We start from the raw sequence: 17,810 nt of genomic DNA, 5'->3' as shown, positions 1-17,810 counted from the left end.
CAACTTAAATGACGTTCCACCGTTGATAATTATGTTGGAAAACACGCGGGCGATTAGGATGCCTTTGAGTGTTCAGTAGCAGGAAGTTGCTGGATTTTAAATTTGGAGGGTAGGTGAAACTCAAAAAGACACGAGTTATTAACAAACACATCTAATTCCGAACGCCAAAAATTCTTTAAGCACTCAACCACTGAAAGCTTGTGATTTTCTTTGCTTTTCTCGCTAAACAGTTAAGTTTCTCACAGTTTCTTCTCTCTTCCTCCTTGTTATTTTTTCTTTAATTTTCTGATTGGTAAATCTTTTTTTTTTGTTTGTTTCATAAAGATTTTATAATTTTAATTTTATAGTTACGTAATTAGATTTTATTTCCTTCGAAATTCCGTAATTATGTTTTATGCGTTCACTTTTTTTTTCTTTTTTGCATGTACTCTGATTTATGTTGCGTATTTTCTGTTGATCATGGAATGACTGTTGTGAGTTTTTATTTTAGAGAAAATATTTTCATGGCGGAAAAGTGAACTAGGGATTAAATAACAGAATTTGAAAATATATGGGGGAAGATTGATATGATTGTTGATATATTTCGTAAATTTTGGCTCCCTTTAGTTGTTACTTTTTTTTTAAATTGTCTATAAAGAAAAAGCTAATAATAAAAAATCGAGCTTTTATGCTATTAAACATGATAAAATGTTCTAAATGCATTTTTTAATTCATGCATTTTGCTGAAAGTTATAAATATCATATTTCTTCATTGCATTGGATCTGTTGGATTGTCAGGTTTTTTATCTGTTTTCTTCTCTCCTTTTTTTTTATTTGCAATAAATAGACACACTTTTTCAAGTTTGATCAATGTTAAAGGCAATTTTATAATTATTGAATGTCTTAGGTTTGTTTCCAATGAGGGGTAGAAATTACAGTCCCTCACTGCCAAGGGATTATGGTAGAAGGTATCGCAGCCCTAGTCCCAGGGGTTGCTATGGAGATCGTAGTAGAGATCTTCCCACCAGTCTTCTTGTTCGCAACCTTCGCCATGACTGCAGGTTTGAATTTTGTCTGTCTTGATTGAAATCGGTTGTTTTGATACCTTTATTTGTTTTTAGTTTTCATGCTAGTGATTATATGCAAAGCTTTTTGGGAGACGCCCTAAACATTTTGCATCTTTGTTATCATTTGTTTTTGTCTATCTATTGGAAGAACAAAAAATGATTGCCCTAATACAAGTTAAAAATTTAGTCCCGTCAAAGTGTTTTCCTTGGAGCTGATAAATTTCTAATTTGGCTTCATGTGCAGGGTGGAAGATCTCCGTGGACCTTTAGGGCAATTTGGTCACCTCAAGGACATCTACCTGCCTCGAGATAATTATACTGGGTAAGCATAATACTTGTTGATTCCTGAAGAATGGTAACTCAGTGTATATGTTTGTCTCTGTCTGGTAATATCAACTTGTCTGTCTTCATCCAGTCCCACAAAGGGTTTGTGTCATGGAATTGTTTTTTTTCTTTTGTCATGTAAATTGGTTTAAGGAAATTTGGTTGTTTTTATTGAAAGTTTTGAAGACACCAATGAAGTAATAAGAGTTATATGTTGAAGACACCAATGAAGTATTAGAGTACTCTGTTGAAGACACTTTCAAGTTATGAGTACTGTTCAAGATTACCTTAATTTACATTAAGGTTGGAACGGAGTTGGTTTTGAATTCATTGTGAAGAATTGCAAGTCTTGAAGAATATCAATTCAATTAAAATTTGGCTCCTCAAAGTTAGCAGTCACTTACTTGAACTGTGTGAAGCATTGGCTTTGCCATCATGAACTTTCATATAACTCTGGAGTCAAGATCATGTTTGTGATTTTGAAAATCAATGAGCATGTGTAGCTTATGAAATATAATGTGTTCCTTTGTATGCTATGTTTATGAGGGCTACCTTATTTGTGATGCAGGGAACCATGTGGTTTTGGATTGTCCAGTATCTAGATCCCGCTGATGCTGCTGATGCAAAATATCATACAGATGGTTATGTTCTTTGCCCAGAACTTACTTTTGTATTAGCTGAGGGAAACAGGAAGAAGCCTTCAGAAATGAGGGAAAGAGAACACAGAAGGTAAGCATGGGTTCTTTTGTGATGCATGCCCATATTTTGCCCACCCTTTCCTTTCCCAAATTAGCTCCTGTTCAGTTGATGTTCCTGTGTTGTAATGCATAGAAGGATTTAGGAAGACGAGATTTCTATTTGTCAAGGATTTCTGATTATAAAGTTGTTAATTGGAAAATGTTAATTCTGATTATAAATGTATATGTGCATGATATTAACGACAGGAGTCGGACAGATAGGCACTCCCCGCTTCATTATTCTCGATAACCGTGATGTAACTGAAGTTTCTTCTGCAGTCCAGATTATTATTGTCCTTCTAGGAAAAGGCATTACTCAAGGTAAGCTGTTCACTGTTGTTGTTTTAATCATTTATGGATTGTGAATGGTTATATTAATGCTGCCTTCTGATATTTTTAGGTCAATTTCACCCAGAGATGGGAGATGTAGAGGGTGATCCTACTCAAGGTCGCCCTATAGTAGGAGCAGGAGTCAAAGTCTGGACTATTCTAGGTGACTAATTTGGTAGTGGATGGATTAATATGTGTCTTTCTCAGGAGATATGTTTCTATGTAGTTGCCTGGATGATTAGTTTAGCCTTGCTTCTTATATAACTCAGAACAAAGTTGGTTGTTTAGTTCCTAGTGCTGGTTGTGGGTAATAATAATTTTAAACATACATACCGGTCTTAATATTCTATGTCAAAAATGATTTTATATCCTTAAATATTTTGAACATGTTTCATTCATCCTTATTTCATGCATGGGTAAGCAGATGCTTATTTTGTGGCAGGATTCCTCCCTGGATTTGATGAATATGTTGTACAGCATCACAGTTGATCTTCTTATTGTTCTCTGTCATAGATTTGGTTGCCACGTTCAAGCTCTTGTGAATATTGTTGCGTAAGGGCTAAAGAGACTGGATATTAGGTAGAACTAGCAAATCTGAGTTGTGTTGGTACCATATTTTTTCTTGTTTAATATGTTATTTATAAATATACTGACAGTTCCTTTTCATAGCGTCTATGAAGTGGGATTTCGTTATTTGTTGAGATCCATTGATCTTCTGGTTTACAGAAGCAAAGACTGAAAGAAGAAAACATACAAGGTATTGCTAATGTCCACGTTATATTACGAAATCTTGTACACACCCATAAACATATGCATATGCAAATATCTTGTTGCTGCTAGATTTTAATGATGATACACAACATCCGTAGCTGCATTGAAGGTAAGAAACAAATATTATCCTTCCTGATCTTAGATTTACTTCATCATAAAGCGGCCATCAGCTCAGCCGTCCAACTTCATTACAAAAGGAATTAGATATCCAGGGAACAACCAGATTGTACAAACCCAGAAAACTGGGGTGGAACATCGATTCTCTTAAATCTTTCACCGTGTCCTTCGACCAAAAAGAACCCCTGTGGACCACCTTGGTAAGCTGATCCACACACAAGTGTCCGTTCTCCCAAAGGTACAGCACATGCTCCCACTCGTATCGCCGAGTCACAGTCGCCCCAGTAGAAGAGTTTCTGCTCTTTCCCAACACCCACGCAAGATCTAGGACACTGGCTCTCCTTCCAAGCTTCCTCAATTCGTCTCCATTCGCCCGTCCTCAAATCCATCAACTCCGCGCTCCCCTCGAATTCTCCTTGATTATCCGTTCTATATCCGCTCACCACCCAGAATTCCGACCCAATCACCATCCCTTGACACTCATCTCGCTCCTGACTCATCCGAGCCAACTCGGTCCATTCATCCCTGTTCACGTCGTATTCCCACGCTGTACTTAAAGCGTTCTTGTTCTCGTCATGACCACCCGCCACAATAATGCGCCCTTCAAACCCCCCAGGCGCAAAGAACGATCGAGTTTCCGGCATCTGCTTCCCTTGTCTCCACCGCTGAGTTGTGAAGTCGTATATGAGGACATCCCGCACTGGGTCATAACTTGAGGGGTCCCATCCACCCATCACCACTAGCTTTCCTTCAGAGCTTGCTATCTGGCAAAACAAAGGAAGACCATAAGGGTACTTGGGAACCGGGTCAATTCTATCCCAGATTCCACTCACAGGATCAAAAACTGTAAGGCCGTATGTGGGTGGACCAACCGGCTTTGACCCAGCAGAGTCGGAGGTGTTATTGAGTAATTGAACTATGCAAGCCGCTTTACGGGTATATCCGGCTTGCTTTCTGAGATAGTGCAACTCCCTGCTTTGGAGATGCTGTTGCCATCGTCGGCAGACTCGAGCTGCGACTCTGTAAGTAGAATAATGAAACCGAATCAAACAATCGAGTCCAATTTCCTCAGGTAAACCGGGAATCAACTCCGGTGATAACTCAATAGAAACCATTTTCTCTCTCTTCTTCTTCTTCTTCTTCTTTTTTTAATTGCTGTTAGCATGTGATAGGACGGCTATATATAAGTAGAAAAAAAAAATCTTCTATTACCTATGATGTGGAACAAACTCTAAATTTTTAACATTTATTTTATTTATTTAATAATTGAAAACTTTGGGGAGGAGGGGGGGCTTATCCTGACATCAAATGTTGGGTGTTACATATAATTTATGACCAAAAATAACTATAACTTTTGAAATTATACAAGCAAATGTTGCATATCTGTATATAACATATGTATTTATTACCAACATCAAATGCTTGTTTTATAAAATACATATAAAGGTCCATAAACTTGACGCTCATGGTATCAATATGCAGACGGTAGCAATATTACCACTGCTACAATTCTTCCTATTTTCATATAATATGTATTTTTTTAAGTTTGAAATTTAGTTTTGAAAACTACAAATTAAAAAAAAAAGGTTGTATGTCTTTATTTTAATGGGTATAAAGAGTGTGAATTTAATAAAATAATTTTAGCAATATCCCTTCTTTGGATTTCTTTAGCAAAGTAAAAAGAATTCCTTTGAATTATCTAGTTTTTATTTATTTCAATTTTGAGGTAAAATTAAGAAAAGGAAAACAATATTTTTCTTAAGATACGAACTTACATTTTATTCTATTAATTTTTTACCCAATATATTTTATAAAAATGATATATTATTGTACTCTAAAAAGATAAAACCATATACTTAAAAAACTATTATAATCATTTTTTTTCACAGATTAATCAAACAAATGTTGTAAACATTCATTTGCTTTATCTTCATTTACTAAATTTATTTACCCAAATAAAATAAATATACATCATTTTCTTTCTTTAACCTTTCCCATTTCTTTTCTTTTTTAACTTTCATCTTATTTCATTTTCTTTATAATTTTTAACCTAATATCTTCCTTCTATGAAACAAGTGTATAAATTTTGCACCAACATAAGAAGCAAAAAAACCAGGCCTATTTGTTCGGATTGTGTTAATGGTTGAAATTTGTTTATTGGGACTTCGATGTGTAGTTATTTCATTTTTAATTAAATATTTGGCTTTTAGATAACATTTTAATTTAATAAAAAAAGGATAAACTGGTAAAATAGTCACTTTTGTTTATCACATGTTACATTTTAGTCACTTATATTTAAAATATTATGTTTTAGTCACTTATGTTAACGTATTGTAACATTTTAATTACTGAGCTGTTAATTATCGTTAATGGTGTAATGATAGGTTGATGTGGCATGTTAAATCATCATTTCCAATAAAAAATTTAGGTTAAATTATACAATTAGTCCTCATATTTTTTCATTTTGAGCAATTTAATTTATTTTTTATGTTATTTTAAATCTCTTTTTTTTCTTTATTTTCTATTCTTTTCTGCTTTCTCCTCTCTTTGATTGATCTTCCCAATTGTTCAAAAACAAAAAAAACTATAAGGACTAGTTTTAATAAATTAAAATATAGAAAAATTACGTTAAAAGAAATGAAGGGAGGAAAATAGAGGAAGAATGTGAAGAGAATAGAAAATAAAGAAAAAGAAATGAAAATTCAAATAACATAACAATAAATAAATAGCTCAAAATGACAAAATATAGGGATTAATTGTATAATTTAACCTAAAAAAATTTAAAATGATGATTTAACGTGCCATGTCAGCGTACTATTACACCGTTAATGGCAATTAACGCTTCATGACTAAAATATTGCAACACGATAATGTAAATAACTAAAATGTGAAACAAATAAAATAACTATTTTTATAGTTTATCCTAATAAAAATAGGAGAAACTATATATATTTATTTACCTAATAAATTTGAATCTTTTAATGGCTGAGGAAACAACTATTTTATTTATTTAATATTTTAACATGTATAAATTTTAAATTCATTAAACCGTTAACCGTAATTACTGGTATGAAAAATATGTTTGTTAGAATTTGATTTTTTTACATTTTATAAAAGTTAATAAATTAATTACTATTAAATTTTGACCTTAAATTATTTTTCCTAAAATTAATAATTCAATAAATTATATATAAAAATTAGTAAAAATTAATTAAACAGTGTTTATCAATAAGTGAATAATTTTTAAAATATGATGATGAAAATTTGATAAATTATGGATGAATCAATTTCTTAATTTTCGTAGGGTAGAGAGATAAAATTCGGATTTTTTTTTTTTTGCAATTCTTCTATTTGAAGGGTTTTTTTTAATCAAATATATATATTATAATATTCTTTTGTTAAATAGAAAAATCTCATTAGTTTAGCTTCCAATTTAGCTTTTTCTTTTCGGCCACACCAATTTAACTTATTTAACAAATGGAGACAAATGCTTGCGTCTTAGATCCCTGGGTACCCTACTTCAATTATTTAGGAGCAAGTTGCAATATTCTTAATCTTTTAATTACACTTTTTTTTATTTAGAATTATTGTAATTATTCTTTTTTCTGTATTGAATTTCGAATATATTGAAATGTCACTTTTCTTTCTCCTTACGACTACAAACATCTCATAAATTTTAATTAAACAATTTGCTTAATTAATTAAAATATTCAAAGATTAAAAAGAGAAATTTAAACTGGGAATTCATTGTGAATATTAATGCATTAGCATTATCTCTTACCAAGCTTTGATTAACGGTAGTCTGACAACATCATTTGCTCTTGTAAAAGGGTATGAGTCAAGTGAATCCATTATCCCATGCTTGTTATTGGGGAATTAAATGTCAATTTATCATCTTTTTATTTTGAGATAAATATTAATTTTATACATTAAAATTAATCAAGAGAATCCATTAATTAATTTTTTTATATTAAAGGCTTTCAAAATCTATATTTAAAAATTTGGTCGGTAATAAATTTAAAATTATACAAAATCAAAGAAAAAATGTTTTTACCATCAAGTAAAATGTGACCTATATATAGGAGAACTCAAATTGGTCTAATTTTTAAATATTTTTCTCCTTATAATAATAATAATAATAATAATAATAATAGATAATTTCATGAGTGAAATTAAAGACTATTCCATACTTTCATTTCATTTTATATCAATAATTTGATTTGTAAAATATACGTTTTCCTAGTAAGTATAAATATGGTAAAATCATATAAGACGAATATATTAATATAATCATAATATTACACTTTAATCTTCTAATATTTATAATTCATCTCTGCCCTAAAATAATTTTCTAACTTTATTCCTGCAATCATAAATATTATACAATTATAAATATATGTCTAAATAAATACAAAACATATAGTGATGACTAACAATCAAAAGATAACCAAATATTAAAAAAAACTAACTAAATACCTACAGATAAAAATAACACATAATCAAACTCGAATTTAAATAAATATGGTATTGCTAATAATACGAAAGTTGCATGGACCAAATACAATAAACAAAGGTACTGCTGTATAGGAATAAAAGAAAAGGCAAAGAATATTATCCAAAGTGAAAAAAAATGAGTGATGAAAATGGAGAGGGCAGCAAAGCTACACCGACAGTGACACCCAGCACTGACTGGATGTGGATAATTGGATATGGATAAACCTCTTCATCTACTTTATCCAATTAACATATGTTATAAAAATTTATGATTACTATTATTTTTACATTTTAAATAAGGTTAAATTATTTTATTAAATTTATAAATTAATAAATCTTCATATTTTGTCTTTGGTATTTTTTTTATATTTTAACATTTAGGCCATTGTAAATTTGTAATCGTTAAATTCATAAACTTTTGTTATTTTCGATATATGATACAATAATTATATTATCGCTTGTAACTGTTTTCACATATTACTAGTAAATAAATTAATTAATAGATTTATTTATTACTGTTTACATCAAAGATTAAAAATTTTAAAATTTAAAAATTACCGACACAAAAAATAATCCTGTCAAAAAAATATTGACTAAATTTATTGCTTGAGACATTAAAAATACTAATAGAAGAATTAATCTTACTGTTTATATCAAAATCAAATTTTGAAAAATATAAAAACTAAATAAATTAATTCCAAAAATAAAAATCTCAACTACTGGTCAGGTCAAGCCTAAAAAATTTGTTGATGTTGTAAATGCGGATAAGACAATAGAAGAGTTGGCTAAACATACGGAAGTTCAGTGGAAAAATAAATTGCTGAGCTGGCTCATCTCGATGATAAGGCTAGCTCGACATTATTACGAGGTTGATGAATATATTGATAAAATATTATTTACCAAATAAACAAAAAGAATAATTTCATAAATATCAAACGTAAGCCACTTCCACTTCCACTTCCACTTCCATTTTCATTCACTCACAAATATTTGTATTTTTAATAATATTTGAGTTTAATACTAAAAAACAGCAATTACATCAAAATACTATGAAAACAAATTCATTGCTTATTATATCAAACTTTTAATATTAGCTATGAGCTCGAGTTTCGTCAAAAATCTAAACACTTTTCTTCTTATCTGAAACCATTTTAGTTAGGAAATTTATATATTTATTTTCTTCTCTAGAAGCATGCATTAACCTTAATTGTACAATACGCTTTTTATTAAATCAAACTTTTAATATTAGCTATGAGCTCGAGCTTCGTCAAAAATCTAAACACCTTTCTTCTTATCTAAAACCATTTTAGTTAGGAAATTTATATATTTATTTTCTTCTCTAGAAACATGCATTAACCTTAATTGTACAATACGCTTTAAAACTTGAAGAATCCTCCTTATTAAAATGGAATTTGAAATTATCAATTGCCCGTCTTGAATAATTTTGACTGTCTCTAGGCCATCGGTTGATATCAACACTTTATCATGTTTTCGCCTGTGAGAATGAATTAGATCATCTAAAATCCTTTACAGTTCAACATCAAACACTAAGCACTCCCTCAAATAGTAATTGTAGCCAAAATCTACAGTTTAATATATATATATATATATATATTAATTTGGTATTTTGTGTTTTTTCAATTCAATGTGATCGTTGTGTTGGACAAAACTATACAATTTAGTACCGAATTAACTATGTAATTTATTAATATTAGGTAAAGTACAAAATTATCACTAAAATATTATTTACGTTCTATTTTAGTTCTATTTTGGTCATTGAACTTTTAACTTTTTTTGGACATTAAACTATAAGAAATCAAATATTTTAGTAATCAAATATTAATAACTATTTGAAATTTGACGAAAATGTTGACATGGATATTTTTATTGGTCTAATAACAAATTTAGCTATCTAATATTTATACATTCTATCAATTTGATCCTAAATATAAAAAATTAACAAATTTAGCCTTTAATATTTATAAAATTTGTCATTTTAATTTAAATTTTATAAAATAATAATAAATTTAAAACTCAATATTTATAGAATGATAATTTTAAATTTTAAAATTTTTGTTTAAAAAAAACCAACACCCGAACTTGGGTAAGGCATTCCCATTCCTAGAGCCCCGCGAAAACCCAATCCCCGCAGGGAGTATTACATGTATACTATTCTTGATATCTTCAAAACTCACTTTTTGTTGTATGGAAACCTGAAAAGTAATTCCTGTGAGACATTAATTACAGTATATTACATAATTTTCAAGATCTTTGGCTGGCATTGGCAGTCCTTCAGCTATGAAACTAGACAGTGGATCCTCCTCGAGCAGCTCAAGTTTTATCCAAAACGTCCGACACCCAATCTAGGCCATCCCAAGATCAATGACCCTTCAACCATTTAAGCAGCTCAAATTTAAAAATTAAAATTGTCATTTGCAATGACTAAATTTATTAAAGTTATTAGAATTTAACTAAAATTGCAAAATTCATAAACATTTAAGAATAATTATTTTTAATATTTAGGATCAAAATAATAGAATGTGTAAATATTAGAAGACTAAATTTATTATTAGACTAATAAAAAAGCTACTCCCATCAAATTTCAAATGGCTATTAATGTTTGGTGACTAACATATTAGATTTCATATAGTTTAGTGAACAAAATAGGACATAAGCAATACTTTATCGACTATTTGAGTGCTTTACCCTTTAATATTAAATTTTGAGTTTTAGTGTTGACTTGATGAAAATCCATAATTAGATAATAATGTTAACAAATTACTTTCATCAAATCAACACTAAATCTCAAATTAAATCACATCCATCGGACTATATTTGTCAAATTAAATGCAAAAGTTAACAAATTCACAATTAACACAAATTTTATTCTATTACCAAAATTGCGAAGAAGTCAAACTTAATAATATTAACAATTAACTTTTGGCAAATTAACTTTAAAACCTAAATTAAATACTAAAAGTCAAAATATATAATTTTGTCAAATTAAGATACTCCATTAAACAAAAATTACAGAAGAAGTATTACATTAGAAAAAAAGTGTTAAAACTTGAATACCTAACGATGTATTTGACATTTATTTTTTAAGCTGATGGATCAATAGAAAAATCAATTAACCATTTATGGAAAAAGTTAAACAGATCCTTCCATTAACGGAAATGTCATTTACCGATTTTAAATGTTAGCAAATGTTGACTGAGTATTAAAAATTAATACGTGGCATACCATGTCCACGTATACTTAACTTTTTAAAAATTCTAAAAATTATTTAAAATTTAGAAAAAAGTTGTCCATAATTAACTAAAGAACATCCAAATTCACTTTCGATACAACATTATCTTAAAATTCATTAAATATACTTTAAAATAAGTAAAAAATTGTAAAATATATTTAAAATGAAAAAATATAAATAATTGTGATTAATTATTATGAAATTCTAAATTAATTATTATGAAATTCTAAAAATTATAAAAACCATAAAAAATTTAATTAATTTATAATAATTATTAAAAGAGTTATCAAAACAAATTTAGCAATCAATGTTGGCGACATTCACAAGAGGACCAAATGACAAGCTAAAAAATAAACATTTAAGGTGAGTTTAAATGGACGATGTGTTTAATTATGATTAGTGTAAAAATAATAATAACGATAGAATTAAATACAATAGTATAAAACAAAAAATTAACTAAACTCACCACACTAAATCGCTTATCCAAACCCACACTTATAAAAGTACGATTTCTTCGTCTTATTGTTTGCTGTAAAGCTAGTTTTGTGTTTTGGGGCTGCTTTCTCACCCGTTTATTAATTAAGGTATTTCTTACATGTTTTTCTTCTTTACAATGAACTGGACAATTGTTATGAGATGTTAAAATTTTCATTTTTTTAATGATGTATGATGTAATTCCACTAACATTGATTGTGCTAAAAGTTATATTTTATCATCATATTTTAATTTTTTTATAATCATATATATTCTCATCTATTTTATGGTATAAGTTTAATTTTATTCAAACTGAAAGTAATGTTAAGGTGAAACACATTTAAATTGTTGACGACTTTATGAGAAATATGGTGAATTGATGTTTGTCTCTTTCACAACAATTTAAAACCATAGTTTGAATGACGACTCTTTAACTTCACATTTGATTCAAAAATTTCATATTTTCACATTAATATTCTTATTTGGATTTTAAAATTAATCAAATTAAAGTATAGATATTACCAATATAAAATCTAATAATAGAATTTGACATTAAATTTATCTCCATCTAATTATTTTTATAATTTATCCCTTAATTAAGTGCATGCAATATAATCATATTTAAATTAATATTTGAAGTTATATTCAAGAATTTATAAGTCATTTCTTGTACAGTTTAATATAATTTAAACAAGAAAAAGTTTGAATTATAATATTTAATATATAAACTACAGTCTAATCATAAATGAATAAATATTTTTCTATTGTACTACATTTTGTCTATTGTATTTCTTTAATTTTTAATTAATTATTATAAATGAGTTTTTCATTGAGGAAATTAATATTTTGTTTATTATTATTGTCTTGCTTTTTTTCTATATTTTAATATTTAACTTTTATTTTCAATATAGTTTATTAATTTTTTCATCCTTATTTATAATTTAGGTAAATTTAAAAATGCTATCAATTATTTTTTTTATTCTATTTTAATCATCCAACTATTAATTTTTGATATAATTACTAAATTTTTCAACATTAAATATTAATTTTTATTTTCAATATGAAACATTTATATTTATATTGCAAGTGACTTGAAAGAGGTACTCTTTTCTTATTTTAATATCTCACATTGGTTAACCGATAGGTTATATAGCGTTAAAATGATTTTTATTTTTATTTTTTAATTTTAGAGTGAGGACTAATTTGACAGATTTTTGTTAATATTGAGGGCCTAATTTATTGTTTTTTTGGAATTAGAACTAAAATAACAAAAATTTGTAAATATTAAGGGTTAAATTTGTTGATTTTTTTTATATTTAAGATCAAATTGATAGAATGTGTAAGTATTAGAAGGATAATTTTGTTACTAGACCTATATAAAGAGCTCATATTTACTCAAAGTGACTAAAATATTTAATTTCAAAAATTTGGTGACTAAATCAAAAGAATCAATAATTAGATAACCAAAATAAAACAAAAGTCATAATTAGTTTACCCTATAACTTATAAACATGAAAATTAATTAAATTTATGATATAGTGAAAACAGTTTTATGAAAAAGAAGAAAAAAACAGAACTTGTCCCAGCAGATATGTTAGTGCAATTTGGTAGTTTTAATTTTTCTTTTTCCTTTTGTCAACTTTTTACGTTGTTTGTTTAGAATTACTTATAGTCCTTCCCCAACCTATAAATAAGAGGATAATACGTTTCAGCACATTTGAACCTTTGACTCATACATTGACAACAATTTTTATAGTAATCGAATTAAAACTCAATTAATTATCCACAATATTACTTGAATTAATGTAATTTAATATCACACACTTGGATAAAAAAAAATTGGGCCTCACCAGTTTCCAATCAAAATTTTAAGTAAACAGTTGGCCTATCCACGACTTTACTAAGGTTCTAATTCCAAGTCCAATATAGTTATCTTTCAACCTCATAAATTATTCAATTTTTTATTCTAATTAGTATGAATTTATGATTGCTTTATGGTTGGCATTGGGTTAAATATTTATTTTTTAATTATAAATAAAAATTTAAAATTACAATATGCTTTAAGTTTTTTACTAGTTTTATATTTGAAATTTAATTTTTTTTATTTTAGAAATTTAATCCTCTACTTTTTAGTTAAAAAATGTAGGCTTATTTCTTAATACTGCTAAAATCCATTTGTTAAATTTGTTGGTTTAACAATTTAAAATTTTTTTAAAAAATACTCATTTGATATTCATTAAAAATAAGGTTAAAATGGACCTAAATTTAATAGAGAATTTTAACAGTGTTAATAATTCTTGAAAATTCACATCAACATTTTAATCAAAATAGAATATTTAGACTAACTAATGACATTATAAGAATTGAGGTATCAATTTTTTCCAGAATTTAAGTATAGAGATTAAATCCTAAAATTAAGCGAAATATAAGGATCAAGATTAAAATGAACTATTCTTACATAATCTCAAAAATATAGAGATTTTGTAATTGAAATTTAGTCATTATATTATTATCTAAAAAGGAAAGAAAAACTCATGGTTGATGGTCTTTCTTACTTTAACTATTGAGTATAGAGCAATTTTAAAACTCGTGGCCAACATTTACTCTTTAATGGGCCTACAGAATATAGATAATTAATTATTGAGTTCGCTCCAATAGATACATTAAAAAATAAAAAAAAAATGATAAAAAAGAAAGAAAAGAAAATGGACAAATAAGGAAGGCCTCAAGGACTATTATATTAAAAAATTGAAAATGGGCAGGTCTCAAGTTAGGCCTTACGGCCTTCCGTTTTATATGTAGTACTAGTAGTATACATTCATATTATTTTAGGAATTAATGAAGTTACAGTTAATCTATGAACTTATTCCTTGTTTGATATGCGGTTAAAAATTCAATTAACTTACAATTAATATTTTCAATTGTTTTTTATTAAAGCGCAACTTAATTTTTTGGACATATTTAATAACCCACAATGAAATATAGTAGATAGATTTTTTCCATAAAAATAATGTAAGAAATAATGAGTACATAGAGACCTACCTATTACTTTATAGAGAACCAATCTAATTGTTTTTATCTTATTCTATTTCATTTAACATTATATTTTCTTTTATCAAACAATCTAATTATAATCATATTTTATATTAATTAATATATTAAATAAATTTTATAAATTAAATTCAATACTTAATTTTTAGTACTTATTTTTCAACACTTATTTTTCAATAGTTAAATTTTCAGTTTATCAATTTTATAAAATATTGGTCTACATTAATTTTAGAATTTGATAATTTTTTAAATTTGTTTTTGAAATCTAGGCTCACTTATATGACATGTATATAGGTTGGTTATGTATATGTGTTTACCTTGAAAGATGGTAATTTTGAACCTTAAATGATGTTTGAGTTTGAATGGTTTTTTGTTGTGTCTATAAGTGAATATGTTGGTAATGTGCTAAGCTATAGTTGGAGTATATGAATGACAATGTTGGTAGTAAAATGTTGTGATATTTGAATGGCACTTGTAAGGGTTATTGAACGTGGAATGGTATCAATGAATGATGACTTGAAATGGATACATGACATGGTTAAATAGGTTGAATTGATACAAGTTGTATTGATATATTTTGATGTTTATTAGTGAAAATGTTAGATCAGTTAAACTGAAAAGAGTTATATGAATGATTGGTATGATGTTGAAGGGTTCAAAAGCATATATATTAGTATAGATTATGTATGAATAGGTGACATGGATAAGTTTGGTGTCAAATGTGATCTTTTGGTTTAGTTAGTATTAGGACTGGTTAAATGGATGTCTTCATATATGTTTTGGATTGTTTTTGTGTAGGTTTAAGTGTGCATTTATGCACCAAATGAGCTATTGATTTGGTTTGACACAAAATAGGTATCAAATGGCTAAATTTTACAAAAAAGAAACAAAAAAAAAATAGGGTTTTAGTGACATGGAATATCTCTCGTCGCAACGTCAATTGATAGTTTGTGATGTCGCAACACCATGTGGTCCGATGTAGAGGTGATCATGGGCCAGGCCCAGACAAAATTTTAGGCCCGTCTACTAGGCCCGAGCCCGGCCCGGCCCGAAATAAAATTGCTAAGCCCGAGCCTACTCATATTAAATTTTTTACTTATTTCATTAAATAAAAATTTTAAAATATAATAAATCAAATATATTTAAAAATATAAAAACAATTATTAAAACAGATAAAATGATACTAAAACAATTCTTAAAACAATACACAAATTGACAATATAATAAAAATGGTTATATTAAAAATTTAAAATGATTAAAAATAAAATAAAAAATATATTAATATATAATTCGGGACGGGCCCGGGCCAAAAAACTCTTACCCGAGGCCCGGCCCATTTTCTAAACGAGCCTTGTTTTATTGCCCAAGCCCATTTCTCGGGCCTATAATTTTACCCAAACCCTACCATTTTTCGAGCGGGCCTGGCCGGGCCTCCCAGCCCATGATCAGCTCTAGTCCGATGTCATGACGTGACAAACTATTTCGTGACGTCATGACATGGAGATAATGATGTCACAACGTCAAGCCCAAACTTTCAAAACCTTACAATTTGGTCCTAATTAGTGTTTGGGTCATTAAAAAAGCTCTCGTAAGCTCGATTAAGGTTCAAATTTGATTGTATATCATAATATCTAGATGTTTATGACATGATTGAATACTTGAATGATTTTTTTATGGTGAACTTGTTCTGACATTTTAAAAATGCCACAAAAAGGTCCCAATTTAATCTCAGGTTGACTTTAAAGCATTCGTATGTATAAGACTTGAGAAAGAATGTTCATGTTATTCAATTATGTATTATTGTATATTTCATGATTGACGATGTGAAATGATGATTTCACTGTGAAATCATCAGTAATTGCTCGACAACAAATTTAACATCTTGTTACTCGAACCCAGGAATCGGGTCGGATAAAAGGTGTTACAACTTATTGTATTGTATTATACTTGTATACTTAAAAAAAAAAAATTACACACCGTCTACAATCTTTAAAAATTTAGGATTAGTTTTGCTTTGTAAGATATAAATTTTAAAATAAAATAACATTTATTCATTTTACAAATCTAATTTCATACTAGAGATTTCTTTGTGCTCTACATTTACTAGATTATAACAAACTCACACTAGATTATAACACACTCACAAATTCAGTGAAAGAATTAGGTAACAATTATAAAATTGACATATATAAAACAACTAGACTTTGGCTAAAATGATAAATTTGAGATATTAAAGTTTATGGTATCTTAGGTTCAAATCTTAAGTATACGTATTTTTTTAGCTTTTATATAAAATTAAAAAAGACAAAAACACCCTCAAAGTTATATTTTTCATTTTAGCTTTTGATAATTTCTCAACCGAGTGGTTGATGGGTGACACCAACACAATGGCTTAAATAAAAATATAGATGCTTATTCTAATTTAGATTATTATTTAATAAATATGATGCTATTTGATAAATTTAAAATTATGAAAAGTAATTGTTTAAAAATAAATATTGAAAATTTAAGTACAAAATTTAACTTATAAATTATGTTCCATATATTACTTAAAATTAAGTACATAATAAATAAATATAAATTTTAAGTCACGACATTTTATTCTTAAATTTTAAACATTTTACCTTATTTTAATCAATGTTAAAATTTAAACCCAAGTCTTTATAAAATAATATAATATTAAAATAAATAAAATATAAAGGAATTAATTGAATTTTAAATTGAAAATATTTTTATAAGGAATAAGTAGCTTGTAACACCCCTATCCCATAACCGTCGCCAGAATAGGAAAGGGGAGTCACCAGACAGACAGAGCATTTCGGAGTAACACAGATTCACAGATATCATATAATATCAATACATAAACATACCCTTTTGGTCGGTTTGATTGGTATTGCTTAGAAGTAATATTGGATTTATAATCCATCGATGTAATAGGTCCCTTTTCTTTCTCTTTATGATTCCTTATGATAATAAATGACCTACTTAACTCAATGGTTAGAGTATTGCTTTCATACAGCGGGAGTTATTGGTTCAAATCCAATAGTAGGTAGAACTTATTAGATACCATCGATCCCGGTGTCTAATAAGTTTTTCTACCAACCTTCTTTTATTGATTTTCTATCTTTTTCATCCTATTCTATTTCCGTTTTCAATTTTCAAAATTTTCGTTAGATCAAAATCTGATTTCACTTTTGATTGTATTTGATTCTATTT

The 17,810-nt window shown here is 27.8% G+C and overlaps 1 protein-coding gene and 1 pseudogene across 1 annotated transcript; one reads left to right on the top strand and one right to left on the bottom strand.

Annotated features, from left to right (window-relative positions):
* Nucleotides 1-15: 15 nt before the first annotated feature.
* On the top strand, nucleotides 16-2,813 carry LOC108457461 (serine/arginine-rich SC35-like splicing factor SCL33; annotated as a pseudogene).
* A 382-nt stretch (nucleotides 2,814-3,195) lies between these two features.
* LOC108457460 (F-box/kelch-repeat protein At1g15670-like) lies at nucleotides 3,196-4,581 on the bottom strand. The gene has a single exon (XM_017756539.2). The coding sequence runs from the start codon at nucleotides 4,438-4,440 to the stop codon at nucleotides 3,409-3,411; it is 1,032 nt and encodes a 343-aa protein (XP_017612028.1). The 5' UTR covers nucleotides 4,441-4,581; the 3' UTR covers nucleotides 3,196-3,408.
* Nucleotides 4,582-17,810: the final 13,229 nt, after the last annotated feature.

The sequence above is a fragment of the Gossypium arboreum genome, chromosome 9 (assembly GCF_025698485.1).
Source record: "Gossypium arboreum isolate Shixiya-1 chromosome 9, ASM2569848v2, whole genome shotgun sequence".
NCBI lineage: Eukaryota > Viridiplantae > Streptophyta > Magnoliopsida > Malvales > Malvaceae > Gossypium > Gossypium arboreum.
Note: the sequence above shows the minus strand (reverse complement) of the source record. Positions and strands in the feature narration are given on the sequence as shown.